Source organism: Colossoma macropomum, unplaced genomic scaffold, assembly GCF_904425465.1.
Source record: "Colossoma macropomum unplaced genomic scaffold, Colossoma_macropomum, whole genome shotgun sequence".
In the NCBI taxonomy this organism is placed as follows: Eukaryota; Metazoa; Chordata; class Actinopteri; order Characiformes; family Serrasalmidae; genus Colossoma; species Colossoma macropomum.
Genome location: NW_023494810.1, coordinates 26,342,757 through 26,361,156, shown reverse-complemented (window position 1 = coordinate 26,361,156; position 18,400 = coordinate 26,342,757). Strand labels below are relative to the sequence as shown.

General features: G+C 39.9%; 1 protein-coding gene across 1 annotated transcript in view; it reads left to right on the top strand.

Annotated features, from left to right (window-relative positions):
* The first annotated feature begins 4,362 nt into the window (after nt 1-4,362).
* The window catches only part of camk1b (calcium/calmodulin-dependent protein kinase Ib), an 80,671-nt gene continuing 66,633 nt past the window's right edge, over nt 4,363-18,400 (top strand). The window contains exons 1-2 of the mRNA XM_036559169.1: nt 4,363-4,466; nt 15,433-15,543. Coding sequence (XP_036415062.1) covers nt 15,458-15,543 — 86 coding nt within the window. The 5' untranslated portion in view covers nt 4,363-4,466; nt 15,433-15,457. The remainder of the gene's footprint in view (nt 4,467-15,432; nt 15,544-18,400) is intronic.

The window sequence follows — 18,400 nt, the reverse complement described above, 5'->3', positions numbered from 1 at the left end:
GCCATGTGCTAAATATCATGCTGCATTGTGATGTCACAATGGCTGAAGCCTATAAACTCCAAACTCAGCGCGTTTTGTTTCATTTCAAGTTTGATGCTTTAGCTGTTTGTTTGCGCTTCACGAGCTTCATTTAAACCAACTGATCAAGTAACATGAATGAACAGAGGAAGAAGGAGAAGAAGGAGAAAAAGGAGAAGAGCCAAGTGGTGGTCAGCCTGCTTCGCATGGTTCTCCTCCTGAACTGCTACAGAGGTGGCACTTCGGAAAGTGAGGAGGACCACAATAGAACCCTTCATGACCAGAACCGGACTTCACGAAGGCTGAAACTCAAAAAGGAACCGAAGAAGTCGTTCTTCAAGAAAGCCCTTGGACTGTTTGGCAAATCAGGTGCTGGAAAAAATGGTCTGAATGAGAAAGGAAAGGACGTTACTGGACGAAATGACGACACAGGTCTGAAAAGTTCAGTGTGGAATGAGAAAGGAAAGGACGTTACTGGACGAAATGACGACACAGGTCTGAAAAGTTCAGTGTGGAATGAGAAAGGAAAGGACGTTATTGGACGAAATGACGACACAGGTCTGAAAAGTTCAGTGTGGAATGAGAAAGGAAAGGACGTTACTGGACGAAATGACGACACAGGTCTGAAAAGTTCAGTGTGGAATGAGAAAGGAAAGGACGTTACTGGACGAAATGACGACCCAGGTGTGAATACACTGGTTACTGGGCCCAGTTCTTCTCCACGCAGCCAGATGTCCACAAATGGCCTCAAGAGGGCGCCCATGAGCTCTGTCAAAAACAAAACGGAAAAATGCATGAAAGTAACTTTCACCACTGACCTGCACCCGATTCCCGGACCATCCAACGACAACACCCTTCACAACTGGGCCAGTTTGATGGAATCATTTAGTAGCCTTGTGGAGAACAGGACACTGAGAGTCCCCTTCAGCAGTGGAAGAGAACAGAGCTGGAACAAAGGCATGAACCCAGCCGTCACAATTGACCCACGCAAACTGAGACCTGGGCCGTCCCACATCAGAGATCTGCACGCTAGAACCATCACGCTTCCTATCAAGACAGAAGCCTCTGGCAGCAAGAAGCTGACCAAAGAGTGTGAGGACGCCAGCGCTGGCAGAAGGAAGACCACCAACCATCTCGCAACTATATCAAACAAGCCTCTTCTGTTGTTCAGTCTTTTTGTTTTATTCTTTGCCTCAGTTCATGTTTATCTTCTGCATTACATCCTTTCTAAACTGAACCTTTATTAAGAACGCACCTGTGCAAGAAAAGAGTTCTACATCACAGGTATGTACAACTTGGCCATTCTAGAACACAAGTACGCACAACTTAGTACACAACCATTTTAGTGCACCAGTAGACTCAACACAAAATGTTTTTTCTTTAGATTTATTTTAGTTTTATATGTGTTGTTTTAATTGATATCTTATAAACATTTATGTATGTATTTATTTAGGACACCAGCACTGGCAGCAGTAAGACCACCAACCATCTCCCAATTCCATCAAATGGGCACCTTCTGTTCTTCAGTCTGTTAATTTGACTTTTTTTCTCAGTTTGTTTCATCATTTCTAACCTGAACCCTAAATAAAGAACACACCTGTGCAATGAAAGAGTGGTGATTACTTTTGCTAACTATTCTCATGTACTGCTATGGCGTACTATGTAGTATGGAAGATGACCATTTTGGACATAGCCATACTGTCCACTCTTTTATACAGTCTATGGTTTTACTCAGCTTTGTGTCGTGCCTAATAACACCCTTCCCTGTGATACAATCTCAGTAGTGCACGGCCTCTCCCCAAATAACAAAGAACATTTTTAAAAGGTTCCAAGTAGGTTAAACTGTAACATCACAGAAATAATGTTCCTGAAACATTTTGAAAATGTGTGTTGTAGTAATGGTTTGCATCAAAATGTTATTAAAATGTTGCTCACACAGCCTGCACAGTTAGACAACAACTAATGTTATGGAAACGTTTAGAATAATGTTTCTACAACTACAAATGAAAAACATTTATGAACCATCGTGGCATGCGCCAGTCCCCCAGGTCCCGATAACAACCACGAGAGCCAGCAGGAAGGCCGGGCCCAAACATTGAGTAAGGAAGAAGACCCACGGAACAGGAGGCGTGTTGGAGTTCGGGACTTGTGTACCACCTTCATGCCTCTTGTGGCCATTGTTGTCGTCCAGTCTCTGGTGGTTGCCCTTCTCCTCCCGTCGTCATTTGCGTCCCTCAGCAGTGTTTGGGGTTTGGGCCCTGATGACAGCCACTAGAACCGGTGCGAGGGCAGGGCTGAATGAATATAATGTAAAATGTTTCCACAACTCACAAGTGGAAGCATTTAGATAAACATTCACTATTGAGTATTTCTCATTATTTACAGTGAAAAATAAAAAGCATATCTTAAGAAGATGAATTTCCATGACTTATGAAATACGCCTACCAAATGTAAAAACCCACTGCTTCTCCCAAACACAGAGACAAATTTATAGGTTTTGAAAAGCATGTCATATGACGTCTCCTAATTTGAGTGGGGGATATGCTGTGCTGTCCTCGCCCAGTCTGAGCGGGAGAGTAGACTTTCAATGCCTTACAAACGATGGGTTAGCTGTCGTGTGGAAAACTGCAGTGTAGCCTGGGCCTCTTATGACATGCTAGACTTGGGCCAAAAGTAATGAGGTGTAACTCAACCGAGCACAAATCTGCTGCAACTTAATTGTGCTGTGACCCTCTTCCTTCATCCATTGTTAGGCCACAACATTCATGCCGGAAATGGCCCTTAAATGTAGATATGAGTCAAAATCATACACTACTGTCCAGCATCTAGCCCAGTTGTGGCCTGCATGCCTAATATCTATCCAGAAGTCAACCAGCACTCGTGGAGGTAAGCCAGAATCGGCCCAGAACTGTCTGTTATCTGGGGTTCAATTAGTTTACCCCTAATCATTTTGTTAATAATTTGAAAAACGTTCGATTTTTCAATCGTACTTGTTATTAAGTTGTTTTTCACTTTCCAATGTTTTTATGAATGAGTATGACCTACGCACCCCACCTCCCCAGGTCTAGGCCCACGGACCACTAGAGGGTGCGTCGAGGCCAAACCTGTGGTCCGCTTGTGGTCCGCTTGTGGTCCACTTGTGGTCCACGGCCCAGTGGTTGAGAAACCCTGTTATGAGTCCATGCCACTGTGGCTAAATTTAGTGTTAATTAGGACTAGAATCTTGTAGTCTGCTAATTAATAAATGTTATTATGCATCATATAGCAGTTTGTAGTAGCACTGTGGTGGGATTTCAGCTGCATTTAGCTCTCTTTTTCTGCAATATGTGGTTTGATGAGACAGGAGTTAACAGAGAATCAACGCTCTCACCACCAGGTGCCGTAATGCCTGAACAGATCAGACCTCAGAGAGGAACAGCCTCCAGGCAAATACAGGCTAGAAAGAGAGCGTGTTTTACAGTGTATACAGTGCTACAGATCATACTGACACAACACTGCTGTTAAATACGTGCTGCATTGTTTAATTATGTCACAGACTTGTTAGCATGTTTGATTTAGGCTTAGTGTTATTATGTGACTGAAGTCATGCGTTAAATAGCCTAGTTAAGTAAATATGAAGCTTAGTTCCTTAGCTGTGGTTATATGCATAAATTCTCTGAAGAACATAGGCTAATGGCATATCATCTATCATATTATATGTTATATCAGTGAAGTTGCATTGTAGTGTACAATAAGCCAGATATGTTTGACATTCTTGAGGATTTTGTTTTTAACTACATGGCTATATTTTCCATATTAGGGTATTATTATGTATTATTCTTCTACAGTCTGTTCACAATGTTGGACTTACGAAGGAGTCTACAACAAGATCCTGGAATAGTTTAGTTTAGGTTACAGTATTCTCTTTCTCTTTGTGTTTGTGTGTGTGTTTTCTGTTTACTTGAAATATTTTAACCCAGACATGATGTGGAAAAATGCCACTAAACCTGTTGTGGTTTAAAAAAAAAAACAGTTAAAAAACTGTTGATCATTTTCATAATTTTATTCACAATCAAATTTCCATTTTCTGTTCTTTTGTTTAAAAAATACCTTCAAAATGTTGGATTTAATACGATAAATAAAGTGACAAAAACTCTCATTTTTTAGCCACATGGTTGAATATTGAACGTTTAGATCTGTGGACATTAATGGGTTAATCTAATGACAGCCCGCTGCCGATAAAAAGAGCCGAGAATATCAGCCAATGAAAATCGCGCAGCGACTACCTGAGAGGCTCTGGCGTTTGTGATTGGTTAAGAGTTACACTAATCCCGCCCCTCCGTGTTTCCCCGCCCAGTGACGTCAGGCGCGTGCCGGTTTTGGGTTGGTGAAAGGCAGCAGCCAGCCGAAAGCTATCCGCATTAAGATCCAGCGGGCGGTGGACGCATCGGCTCCTCCATCAGCTTCAGGTAAGATTGTTGCTTCCAACTCTGTCTTTCTCTCAAAAACGGGTGAAATGTAAGCCGAGAAGACGTATCTGCCCTTCCCGCTGTCGCTTGTAAGTTAGTGACCCGCCTAAACAGACGGTTTCGTTTGTTTGTGCTCGTCACTTTGGATGGTGATGTCTCAGTAACGGTCACTCTCATCCAAACCGCCGCTCTCGGCTCGTAGACCTTCGTTATCTCACTACCAGAACTTCCAGAGGAGGTTGGTGTCTCACTGAGCCCAGCGTCCGGCTCGTTTTTTCGCTGTGTATGAAGTCTCCTAGGATGTGAATGGGTTTAGCCTAAGCCTACTATAAGCTGTCATGCAGGCACACAGGCTTATCTGCAGCACTATCGAGAGGAAAGCCTACTATGAATGAGGGAGTGGAAGTGGTTTACCATAGCCCGCTCTGACAAGAAGACAAGAAATGCTTGAGAAAAAGACAAAAAAGGGGTCACCAGTCAGGTTTGACGGCTGTTAAGCTGATGGAATCTTAAGGAGGAAGAAGAACTGGGAAACCTCCAGGGTGAAAAGCCACAGAAGCTTGTAAAAACTCCATAAAAGGTCAAATAAATGCATGTTCTTGCCTGCTGAATGAAGATTGGTAAATATTTACTTCCCTGGGTCAAGTTTCATCAGACTGTTGAATCTGTCATTCTTCTCTTCTCTTCTCTTCTCTATTGCTCTGGTTATCTTTTAAGTCTTTTAAAGGCAACAATCCCCTCAATTAAATGGCCCATATCCTACATTTTCTTGTATTTTTTATTTATTATTATCATTTTTTTGGTCATCTCATGACGTTTGTGTGCTTTTATGTACCAAACTTGTCACGATTCATTTTTACACAACCATTTTCCAATTCATTTGTCCCTAAGAATTACAGTGGCTGTTTTTTGTTCCTGTACCTTTAACACTGATGTCTAAAGGACCCCTGTTTTCGTTGACTAGTCTGTGCTGCAACACTCCTTATAACTTCAGTGTGATTGGGCGGAGCTAAACTGCTGTAAGCTGAATAGGCGAATACATGTAAATACACTGGTTTAAATGACCTTGTGAACATGAAACCTTTTAACAAGGCTGTTTTTTTAAGCTTAGTTTCCATATATGGGCCCTGAAATTGGTGAAGTCAAAGAACAGGTCAGACTGTTTGTCATGGTCTCCAAGTGAAACTGTGATCGGTTACTATGGCCTAGTTGTCCACAATGAGTAAAATGAAAGTAGTACTGAATTAAAAACATTTTCACTCTTACTTGTCCTTTCTTGCTCATTCATTCCCACAACAGTACAAACAAAGAAGTGCATAGAACAACTTCTTGCTTAGTAATTTAGTGAGCCACATCACAAAAGCTGGGCTTCCTCTTCTGCGTTGGTGGCATTTACACCCCTCTCTGGACCCCCCCCCCGCAGCAGGTTTATGTTCAAGAGCCAAATGTATTGCAAATGTCAGACAACCAGGAAGAGATTGCTATCAGATGCAGATAACCAAAGTGTCATAAAAGAGCGAGTAGCATGTCTGCAAAGTACTGCCTCGCAGTACCATCTCCTCGTCGTTAGCGGCGCAAAATTGCCTTATTTTGGTGCCCTTCGGACCGGGCAGGAGGGTGTGTGGAAAATGTTTCGGCTGGCTAAATGTGTTTTGCGCGTTAATGTAGCCATTTCTTCGTGTATTGATGAGGTCAGTGGTCAAAATGATGCATCATTAATGAGTAGTTGCTTTTGCCTGTTTGGCTATTAAGGCTAAAAGATGAAGTGAAGTTTTGTGCACGTTTTAGTGCAGCGTCCATTGCGATCATATTGCTGCATATTGCAATTGCAGTGCATTTCTCAATATACTTAAAAGTGCATTGGTGAATCAGTTTGACACAGTAAATGATTGGCACTGGTATTTTGACCAAAATAATTTGACCAAAATAATTTGTTGGATTGCAGTCGTTAAAACTCCCACAGAGACAATGCGATTGGTCAAGGTATCCAGGGGACGCAGTAAAAATGGATTGTGAGTGGTTAAGGACTCATTTGCATCAGTATCACAAAGACTAAATATCACAGTAATGATTAATGAACAGTTTACTGTGCAGTAGGGAAGCATGATGACATGTATTGGCAGATATTTGCTTAAAAATATCAGAATGGGACAGTTTGTTTTAGATTTGACCGATATCAAAGTCCTCATAGGGAAGTCTGTCCGTCTTGGCAATGCCCCTGGGCAGTTATTTCCACACATACAAGACCAGGCTCCTCTCTCTTTGAATGGGGAGAGACCTATAAAACTGAAATAAAACCCACATTAACAATTAAAAAACAGTATTAAATCACTGATAAATTGTACAAAAACAACGTAAATCATTTTTACCTGGCTCACACAAAATATGTGTTTTATTTTTAGCTCATTCTGTCCACTGCGCTCGCACATATCTCCACAAGGAGAGGGGTCTTTTCCCGCTTGCAGCTACAACGGCAAGCTAATTGGCTTATTTTGTGGAAGGACGGGACGTTTCTCTTAAACGGCCGCCATGAAGAGCGTTACAAGCTTTCCTGTTCATATTTCAACTGTTGACCTGTCTGCTCCTTTATAACGTCTCTGATGTTTCAGACTGATATTTGAGTGTGTTTATTGTAGAACAGAGCATTTAGTCAATGCTAGGCTTTTATGCTAAAATGTCTACATTTGTATTTGTTTCGTTTAAAGGAATAGTTTGGCAAAAAATCAAACGTACCCTATTTTTCACTTACCCCAGATGTAGTCGGTCAGCCAAGACATGTTTGGAGTCAAAATTTTGTTTGTTAGTTTAGAACTGGAGCTACGAGTCTAACAAACACCAGATCTCAGTAGTCACCCAGATTGTTTACCTCTCCAAAACTTCTCTCAACCTGCTCAAACCACATCTAGGCCTTCGTTAATGTTGCACAGGCTTGCCGATGTGCTTTAGAGCACTGTGAGGTGTAAACGAGTGAAACTTCACCGATAAGGACAGCCATTTCAGACAACACCAAGGCTAATATTAACAAAGCAGGGCTGGACTGGGATCAGTTTCCTCCATATTTATGATGGAGATGGCACCAAATTCTGACTCTAGATCAGCACTCCTACTCCTACTGAGCTGGTTTGTGAATGCAGACCTTGTTGTCTAAAGTGGCTGCCCACTTTAGAGAGTTTTGTTCGTTTTCATACCAAAAGTCATACTGTGCTCCAAACCATATTATTGACAAGTCTGCACAACCTTAATGGTTTGAACAGGTTGAGAGAAGGTTTTGGTGATGTATTTGTTCAGAAACAGTTTGGGCTATTTGGGTGACTATTGAGTTGTAATGTTTATTAACAATGTTAGCCTTACCGCTCCAGTCGTAAACTGAAAAAGCCAGTTTTAGCTGGTCGACTACATCTGGGGTTAAATTACGTCTTACATTTGTCTGTAATGCTAATCTGGGTCCCAATATATGTTTTTAATGTATGTGCTGGCATACGTGGAAAAATATTGGATTTTCATATTGGTGCATTCCTACTGTGCAGCCCTTCTTGGTGTGTTTCTTTGTGGCTATTGCCTGTTGTATATTTATGACTGGTAATGAACAGTAGCCTGATTGCGAATTAAAGAAATGGGTGTGAAACTCTCTTACTCGCTAGCTGGATGAGCCATGCATTGTAATTTACAGTAGATGCTAATCTTAAAGGGGATTAGGTTGATGTCCAGATGTAGCTTTAAACTTCAGGTTAGTACAGCAACAACAGAGGGTTGGATGAATAACAGTTTGGCCTTTTTGCATAACCCTTGTGACGGTTAATACAGCTGGGGCTACGTATATGGGCTTTCTGCTTCCTGTGAGTGATTGTGGTTAGAGATTGAATTTGAACCTGAAGCTTTTTGTTTCTCACACATGCCTGTGAGTGTTCCCCCATGATGGTGTTGAGCTCTAGGTGTTGCGGTGTCATTATTTTTGTGTTTCTTCTACCTTCTGAGCAGCCATGGGAAACCAGTGAGTACCTGCACCTTATATGTGATGATTTCCCGATATTATGAATGCTGCATGTGGAAATAGACGTTAACATTGTGTCTGAATCATAGGGTAGCTAGTTTTTCTCAAGCTTGCCTGATGATCTTTCCTATGTATGCGGGTCAGTCTCTCTTATTCCTTCTGTTTCCTTGGCTTGAACGAACTGGTGATGACCTGAACCTTCTTCTGACCATTCACCCTGCATGCACACCCATGTAAACACCCAACGTTTCAGACCCTTCTCTGGATATTTTTCCAGAATACTCCTTACCTCTTGCCTGAGTCTCCAACGAATTCTCAATGCCCCAATTTCAGCATAGGTTGAAATCAACCCTGGGTGATTGTCATTTTTCAAAATGCAAAACATTTGCTCTTGCAAAGGACAGACCTGGTGTTTTATCTTTGCCATCATCTTGCATGTTTCTATGAAAGATATCTTCAAGCGCTGACCTTCTGAGCTGTCTTGGATATTAAGACAGCCGACTTAAGCTTGTCAGCTGCCTGGAATGCAGATGTTTCAAGGGAACATATTTTCCCGAAGCCTCGTTGTTGGGAAAGAAATCATTTGATGATTTAGCTGAACGAAGTTTCGGGAACATATATATATTAAAAAAAAGCATGCTTGCTTATGTTTGGTCCCTATCTTGTTTGGCTCGGAGCCCAAAAGTTCTAGTCTATTCAGTTTGATGTCTTTTGAAGCTGCCGCTTATAAAATTTCCTTATTTTTCAATTATTTCCATAAAAGTCTGCCGTGATAGAAGGAGTGGTCCAAATCATTTCCGTGAGTGCAAGTGACGGCGTAATTAGGCGTATATGAACCAAGTCAAATCTCAATTACTGTGGTAGCTCAGTGCTTATTGAGCTGCATTGCCTCCTCAATGACAGACGGACCGAAACCCACTGATTTGAATTGAGATTAAACATTAATACATTAAGATTAAGCTTAATACCTTAATGTTCAGTGCAGAATGGCTTAGATGAGCAGTCCTATTTTCATAAGTGCTTCGTGTTTGACAGGCCTCGTCAGATTAAACATGCTTTAATGTCATTTGCTGTTGGTTGACCCAAACCAAGCAACTTGTAAAAGCTTTAGCCAATATGCAACGCTTTTATTTTGCACCATCGTTGCTCTGTTAGGGAAGTGAAACTTCTCATCCTGCGGTCAGCCATGACACTCGCTGTTATTATTTCAGTCTCTTGTGAAGCAGCACACGCACTGTTTACTGTAGCTGCCTAGCCCACTCCTCCTTTGTTGCAGCCAATCTACCTTTGCCAGCGTTTACCAGAGAGAAGGAGAGACGCCTCTCTTTGGTATCTATGGAGACATTCTCAGAACCGGTGCCGTTGGAAATGAACGCGGCGTCCCCGCCAGTGTCTGTTCTGTCAGAGAAGGGGAACTATGAGTGAACTGAGTTCAGCCCTGAATAGAGAAGCTAACACATCTGCAGAGAGCTGCAGAGAGTCTCTCTGTGAAAGGTTTAACAGTATTGGTTCCGAGCTTATTCATTTCTCATTTCATGAGAGATTGAATTTATAATCAGAATCATTAATTTACAGCATTGATGTCTTAATGGCAACATGAACCACAACTTACAAGAGCACACCCGTCAGATTACATGGGAATTCCATTATTTTTTTCTAATTTCTGCAGAATGGGATGTAAATGAAGTCATTCAGAGTGGCTTGATGTGAAACGGTTCAATGTAGAGAAACATACTGATTTCTTCACAGTGATTGTGATGGGAACCAGGGGGCCTGATGCCCAGAGTGCAAATATAGCCATTTCATTTGTACATCCAAAATGAACCATGAATCTGTGTGTCTTGAGGTTTTAAAAGGATTGTTGATGAAGGGGAAAATCAGAAAATATAAGTTTTCTTTGTGGACTGTTTGCCTTACCATGGCCTGCATGTACCTCTTTGCCATGATTGGATTAAGAAAATATACATTTTAAGCCAAAAGCTTATTGCAAATTATTGTAAAGCAATGAATCAATCATCAGGCAACCTAATTCCTTCATATGAGGTTGCTTTTAGCAGCATTAAACACTTTGGACGTCTGGTTCCTATCACCACCACTGTTAACAGTTCTGAGTCTAGAATGGAGCATTACATTGGCGTACTAAGTTTAATACTGATTATACTGAATGAAGTATAATAAAAAAAATAGGCAAGCCTACAATGAGAGCACACCTTCGTCTGAAAATGTCTCTTGCTCTATACCTCAAGATCGAAAGCAGGGAGGAAAGGCACACATAAGTGTATTAGCTCATGGCTAATTTTAGCTTGTGGCTAGCACATTATTATAAAATCTACTTTTTGTAATGTTGAATGCTGCGATGAACTGAAAATGGAAACATATTTATATAGGGCAGATTTTCAGACACTCCTTTTCATTCTGTATTAAAAATTGTATCAATTTGAGACACCGCTATATCATATTGAACCCAGTTATAAATTTGAATCCTTACACCCCCAAGGCTTTCTAATTTCTTTTTCCAGTGAAGTGTTTTGGAATCTTTGAAAGTGTTTGGTTTGTTTTTGTCCCAAATACTTATTTAGTCATTAAAATAAGCAGTGGACTACTTAATTATTAATATAGTAGATAGTGACAGCCTTTAAAGGAAGTAGAAAATGCTCTGTACTGTCATAAAAAGGGTATTATCCAGGTAAGTTTGTCACCCTAAGGAACAAGCAGTGTAAATGTACACTTAATGGGTACAACATGGTCCTTGTGGTCCAGTTGTACTCCTTTAAGGGGTACATTAGGTTCACTTTCCCAGGACAAAGGTGCTTGATTATACTATTTCAGAACTTTTTAAGAAGAAAAATAAAATAAAAAGCCTGTAGTCAAATCAGGGTATAGGGAGTCAATGTAATTTGAATATAATTACAGTGGGATATAGTGTAGTTATGTACCTCAACTAAAGATACCTATGTATCCTTGAGGGTACCACCCAGTGACAACTGTATTGTACAGTTTTTTTTTTTATTTTTTTTATTTTTTTTTATTTTTTGTAGAGTATCGTTAAATCTAGACTAGATCAAGACTATCCCAAATCCCTTTGCATCCCTGGCGCAATGGACAATTAACACAACAAAGCTATAGATCATCAGTAAGTGTAGACTAGGTCAGTCTGCCAGTGTAGGCCTGAGGCCCGAGTTTGGCACAGCACCCACAACATCCATCTCTAGAGGCCCAGAATATGGGCCGTTATTAAGCGGGTTATTTTGGTCCGTGGAGCCCTCCGATTACTGCCTTTGAAAGGCCCCGTGTATGCGATGCCCTATGTGCCCTGTCTTTGTCTAGAGTGGTGCCGCCGTGACCCCTAAAAATAGATGCAGCGTGCATTCCCAGCTCAGTTGGAGGGTGAGCCACTGCTCCACCCTGTTTATTTGTTTAGTATTATAAAACATGATGTGAATTGGTGTGGGGAAAAAATGTGCTAGCAGGTACAGTTACATAACATTGTAGGTATGAATGGTTAATTCAATGGTTAATTCACTCAATGTGGGATATACAGTACTGTGCAAAGGTCTGAGACCAGCCCTCATTTATTTAATTTCCAGGCAAAATGTCTACTAAGTGCAGGGAGATATTTTTTTTAGATTATGTACAAGATAGTCTACTTGCATAAGAGGGGGAAGTCAAATGAAAATGAGAGAAAAACAAGAGTTTACAAAACTGGAGTCAAAAAAAGATTATTAAAAAAGAAAAACTGGATTCCTGACAACCGTGCAAGACCTGGTGGACCACCAAGACTCTTGCCATCAGATAAACTATTCTTAATGCTTTCATCTTCGAGAGAGAAGAGAAAATCAAGCTCCACTCTTGCTTCAGATCTGAAAAAAATCCACAGGTGTTTCTGTCCATCCTTACACTGTGAGAAGACAACTCAACGCTATGGGTCTTATTATTGTAAATTTATACTTGACACTTTCTGGCTTTATATTAGAATCTTCTACATCTCCGTTTACCATTCTGGACACCTTTACTATTTAGGAATACTTAGTTGGATTAACTTAACCAGCTAATTATTAGGTACATGAAGATGTAATGATATACATCCATCTACAGCTACATTGTTTTATATTACTGAAAACGTTGATTCCAGGCTTTTGACCAGTAGTGTATATTGAGTTTGTGTGTGCACCAGATCAGAGAGCAAAATTCCACTCGATAGGCATGATGGATTTCAGATGCTCATGTTAAACGACTGTCAGTGATTGTGTCTCTATCAGATGCAAAGCTGCCTGACATAATGCCCATTTTCGCTTACCAAATGGGTGTTTCAGAGTGATATGTAAAGCATGCAAGTCATTGTGTGAAACCGCGTTTCATCCCTATCTGCAACATTATCTGGAGCTGATAAGAGTCTCTCTGACTCTGGAGTTAATGTATTTTCAAATGGATGATGAACTCGCGGGAAAGCTCTTACAGTGAGGCATGCGGAGGCGAGTTACCACACAGATATGGAGAGGAGACCCCACGCGCAGTGCCAGAGTGCAGCTCCGTTTATAGCGCGGCCATTCAGCTCATTGATCAGCAGTTCATTGATCATAACAGTACAATGGAACAGTCCATAAGTTCAGAACCATGCATTTATTGTGTCCTTACAGATATTAAGAAGGGCCTGACTGATTTACTGCTTATTACTGAATAATAAAAATAATCTAATATTAAGGTTCCACAAATTAACAGATGATGTGTGGTGATTTGTTAAGTAAAACAGACAATGAACTTTAAATCTGCTTTTGGTTTCAGTGCATATTGCGTGAATTCTAAGTTTTAAGGTTATTTTCATAACTGCCTTGTAATATGCAGTCAAATGCAAAAGTGTGGACATTCTTGGTCAAACAGCATGTTCTTTTGATCCTTTAAGTGATAATAAGTTAATACATACTCTACAGAAAACACACTTCTCCACATTTTAATGCCTAATTGCTGTGTGTGTTTTTTTTTTTAATAACTAATTTTAACACAACAAAAAATACAGCCTGTTCAAAAGTTGTGGCACATTTTTATATTTTATGTTCTGTATTTATTCCAATGTGTGAAACTCAAATAAATAGAGATTATGCACTAAAATGGACAGAAAAATTTCATATTTAAGTTTGTGGAATGTGGTAACTTATTTTCACTTCAACAAAATGTACTGTGACCTGGGGTGTTTAAACGTTTGCATGTGGCTGTATTTGTTTTTTGAGACTTTCTAGAGTTTCAGATGTTTATTTCAATGTAAGAATATGACAAATGACAACTGACTAATTATATTTGACAGTATTATAAACCATAAAAGCAAAGCTTGTAACAAACTTGTGAATGTCAATTTTTTGACTAAATAAAGTTAAGTCTAGGCGTAAGCGATCATATACAACAAAACCAACATTAAACCATAAAAATACACCTTTAGAAACATTATTTCATGCTCAAAACACATTTTTAATAAAATTTTCACCATCATCCAGCACATGAGCAGCAGCACAACTTTTATTCTAGCAATACTATCACCATGGCAACATGTGCATGCTACTCTCAGTCATGTACTGTTGCTGATTACACATTCTGCTTTTTTCAATGTCAACATGTAAACATACGTTATAATTAGACATATCGTGCATATGCATTTTACAGGAAGTTTCCATCTAAGATTGCGTAGTGCTAGTAAAACAAAACTACTAGAATTTAGGTTCAAATTACTTTATTGTGATTTTCTCACACATGATTTTTCAGACTAATTGACTGACCATGATAACCGTAAACAGTCACTTTCTACTGAAGCGGGTAGGAATTGCATTTCTTTTTAACAGTTGAATTTCTGAACAGTAGCTCCAGCTTCATATCCTTAGCTAATCATTAAATAATCACTCAAAATACAGATCCATTAAAGACAACGTTGTTCCTGTCCCCTTTTGAGAGGTGTTGTAATGGCACCATAAAAGAAAGCTTTATGGTATGCTGATGAGTGAATTATCAGCATAACCCCTGACCAGCATGCACTTTAACCCCTGTACTGCATTTCTATGTAGTCACTGTCATGTGAAAGCCTTGTAACTTCAGATTTTTTGTTTTTTTACACTAGTTGAAAAAGGCTGACTGACTGTGTTTTAACATATATGAATGGACCCTTAGAAAGTCCAGAGAATAACATCTTGCTGCACTGACGTAACATAAGAACAGTCCTTCTTTTGTATATTGCTATTTTGGAGATACAAGGTTTTGTTGTGACGGTGGCATTATGCAAATTGCACATACAGCAAATGAACACCGTAAATGTGGACCGTAGCTCAAACTGCACCGCTTTAAGCATCCGTCAACACATTTCATGTAATAGCTTTCACTGAGGTAGTTTTTAAATGATTCAGACTTCTGGTTCTCATCACCACCACTCTGAATTCTGACTTGGTAAGCTTCTCTAGAACGGTGTGTTTCACATAAACCTGCTCCCAACCATCCTAATGACTTAGTTATGTGGAAATCTTGAAAAATTGGTGGAATTCCTTTTGAAGCTCATATTTCACAACCGTGTGGTAAGAAGACAGCCACACCCAACTTTTAATCAGTTATTTTTCCACTGAACAGGTGTTACAGCATTCATTTGGCACCTGAAGTTAGTTGTGGTTGACATTTTAATTCTTTTACTGCTAGACTTATTGCTCCAGTTTCCCTGGAGCATCTTCTTTTGGCAAGTCGAGGCCTAGCAATACAACCTATAGCTAAAATTCTCTCATGTGTGACACTTCCTGAGGCTTTAGTCAGGTCAGGTTGTTCTTGACACACAATTGGTGCTTTTTTTTTTGCAGCGGATTTGCTCAAAAATTCCTGAAGCTTTAATACGGCCCCATATCCAATAGTTTCAATATTACATTAACCTATTTAAAACGAGGCCACCATTGTGTTGGGGGGTGATTATTCTTTTGGAGCCCATGTGACTGAGCTGTGCTTTTTCTCTCCCAGCTTTACTATATTCGATCGTCACAAAATGCCCTTGGGAGAAGACGGACACTCTTGGAAGAAGAAGACGTCCGACATCAAGGAGATCTATGACTTCAAAGATGTTTTGGGAACGTAAGTATTATCATCACTGTAATGAGTGCTGGTGTTTTCATTATTATGGGTGGTGTGAATTAATGATCTATGGTGGGTCTTTCTCGCAGTGCTGCCACTGCAAACTTGAGGTGGAGCAGCATGATTTCTGCCAGAGTCCAGGCACTTTGTCATGCTTATAATGTTTGACCTTGCAGTTTTGTTTCTTATATACCAATACTTTTATGGTACAGACCGAACTACTTAAATACCGCAGTGTGTTCCAAAACTGTGTCATTCAATACTAAATTTCTATTCCTAAGCAGTCAGTCTTATCAGCATCAGTGAGCCAGTGGACATGGTTTTTCTAAATTGTAGGCTACTGATTAGCTCGTAAGCATGTTGTTGTTGTTGTTGTTGTTGTTGTTGTTGTTGTTGTTGTTGTTATTAGTAGCAACATGTTAAACAAAATCATGCAAGTAATGTTTTTATAAGTTATTAATTTAATGGAAGGTATCAAAGTATAATTCAGTAATCAGCATCCATAACTACACTGATATCCTCCCGATACCGATTCTGATACTTGACTGTATATCTATTTTAAGAAATTTTGGTTATTGGATAAAAATTGTATTTTTTAAAATGAGGCACACTGAACAAGTATTTCAAGTATTTTATTTTAGGACTACAAAGTCTAAAGGCCTCAGGATACTTCTTGCGGAGACGACGTTTGCCTGGCTTCAGCGAACAATATGACGTAATTGCGGAGAAAACAAACAACCGCAGACGTCGCGTGGAGGCTTCGTTTGCCGTGTTGCGCACGTTGCAGCTGGGCGAACTCCGTGGACGAAGACGCTACGCGACAAAGCCTCTGGTCGGTAAAAAAGAGGCGTGCTATGAAACAAAGATGGATGACTTTGAGGAGCTTTGGCTTTGGCAGACAAACTAATATTTCACTGTGAAACGCACGTGTTAAATAAACAATGAATATCTCCTAAATGAAAGATGCTAAGTCTGTTATTCGGTAGTACTAACTAGTACTAAGCACCAAAACATACAGATTATCTTATATTTAGGTTCACAAGAGGACGAGGCTGAAGTTGGCTTTCATCAGCTTCTTGTTCGAATTTTCTCGTTCCACCTTAAATAGTGGCAATATTCTGAAATCAAACGATGCCACAGTTAGAACAGTGACAAAATCGTTTTCCAGCAGTCATGAAACTTAGCATAAAATGTCCTAGCGTCATGTGGAGCATCCGCATCAGGCAACACTAAACTGCAGAAAGTATCCGAGCTTGTAAGCTCGCGAAGGTGATTCTGGCTTCGCACAACCCTCGAGAATTTAGTTTCACAAGAAGTATGCTGAGGCCTTAACTGATCACCGTAGACATTTTAAATATCATCTTATTATCTCAAAATCACCCACAAATCTGTTTTTATTAGCCTACGTTAAATTGTGAATGTAAAAGTTGTAGTTGGTAGCTGGTGTGAAGTAAAACCACAGGTTTTTTTTTTTTTAATTCTCATGTGCTTCACATCAGCAAAGACATGCTTTGTTAAAACAAACTTTTATTTTAACACGCCTCACGGCTTTACAGAGAAATACATGCTATGTTTTACATCTGCAAAGAAACAATTGTTTAATCTCCTAAACAAACAGGTTTGCCTGCAATGTGATCATTCATAATTATTAGCTGTATGTAGAGAATTTGATGTGTCTAAAAAAAAACAAAAAAAAACAACAAAACAAAAAAAAAATAATAATCGATAGTGGATCCGTCACATCTTGCCAATACCTGATCTGTTTAATAAGGTCAGTGCTACTGATAGTGTTGTGGATTGGTGCCTCACTAAATGATGCTCAGTCCTACTGTTGTGTTTTGTGAGGATGTTGTTGCTGCTGTTGCTTTTGTTATACAGTATGTTTATAAACTTGAACTGCTACTAACTACTGATTAGCTAGAATTTCTGTTTATCCAATTGGCAGATGGCGTTTAAAGAAAGAAACTGCTGATACAAGGTTTTGAAATGACAGAGACGATATGTAAATATAGTGCTACACGTACATGGATGGTACATGTACACAACTGCGGGTAACAACGGTAAAACTTTTTTAAACAATGACTAAACCTTTCTTCACAACACCAAAAACTGCCCTGCACTGCTTTGTTGTTATTATACCTTTAATTTGGTGCCATTTACTCTTGTCCATTTAACCCAAAAAAGGTAGTGAATGCTGGGAAAGATGACAGTGCTATTGTTTTGATCCTGTTCCCTTTTAATTGTTATAGCTGGTTGGCTCAATACAATTAGGCCTTATTGTGTTAAAATGCTGTGGCAAATGTTGTTCATGGCTTACGCCTATGTTTACTTCCTATTTGCATAGGTCCTGGAGAAGAATTGTGTTTGTGCGGTTTAATGATGTTCCTCTGGTTTTTCCGAGGAAGAGAGAGAGAAAGAGAGAGAAGGAACCACTAATTTGAACTCGCTTGGGCATAGATAGCATGATGTTTTTACTCAAGCTTGCTTAATGTCAATTTTAAATACAAGTACACTCTCTCTCTCTCTCTCTCTCTCTCTCTCTCTCTCTCTCTCTCTCTCTCTCTCTCTCTCTCTTTCTCTCTCTCTCTTTCTCTCTCTCTCTCTTTCTCTCTCTTTCTCTCTCTCTCTCTTTCTCTCTCTTTCTCTCTCTCTCTCTTTCTTTCTTTCGATCTGTCTCTCAGAGGATTTCTTAACCACTTCCACTTTAATGGCAGCCATATGCGGCCAATCTGTGGCGACACTGACCTCTGGTCATCGGTAGGATGTGAAGAATTTTTAGGCCCCATTTCCCAAGCTAGCTTTCCACAGCGGTGGCTCTGAAGGTCTGAGTGAGTTATCAGGCAATAGTCAGAAGGTC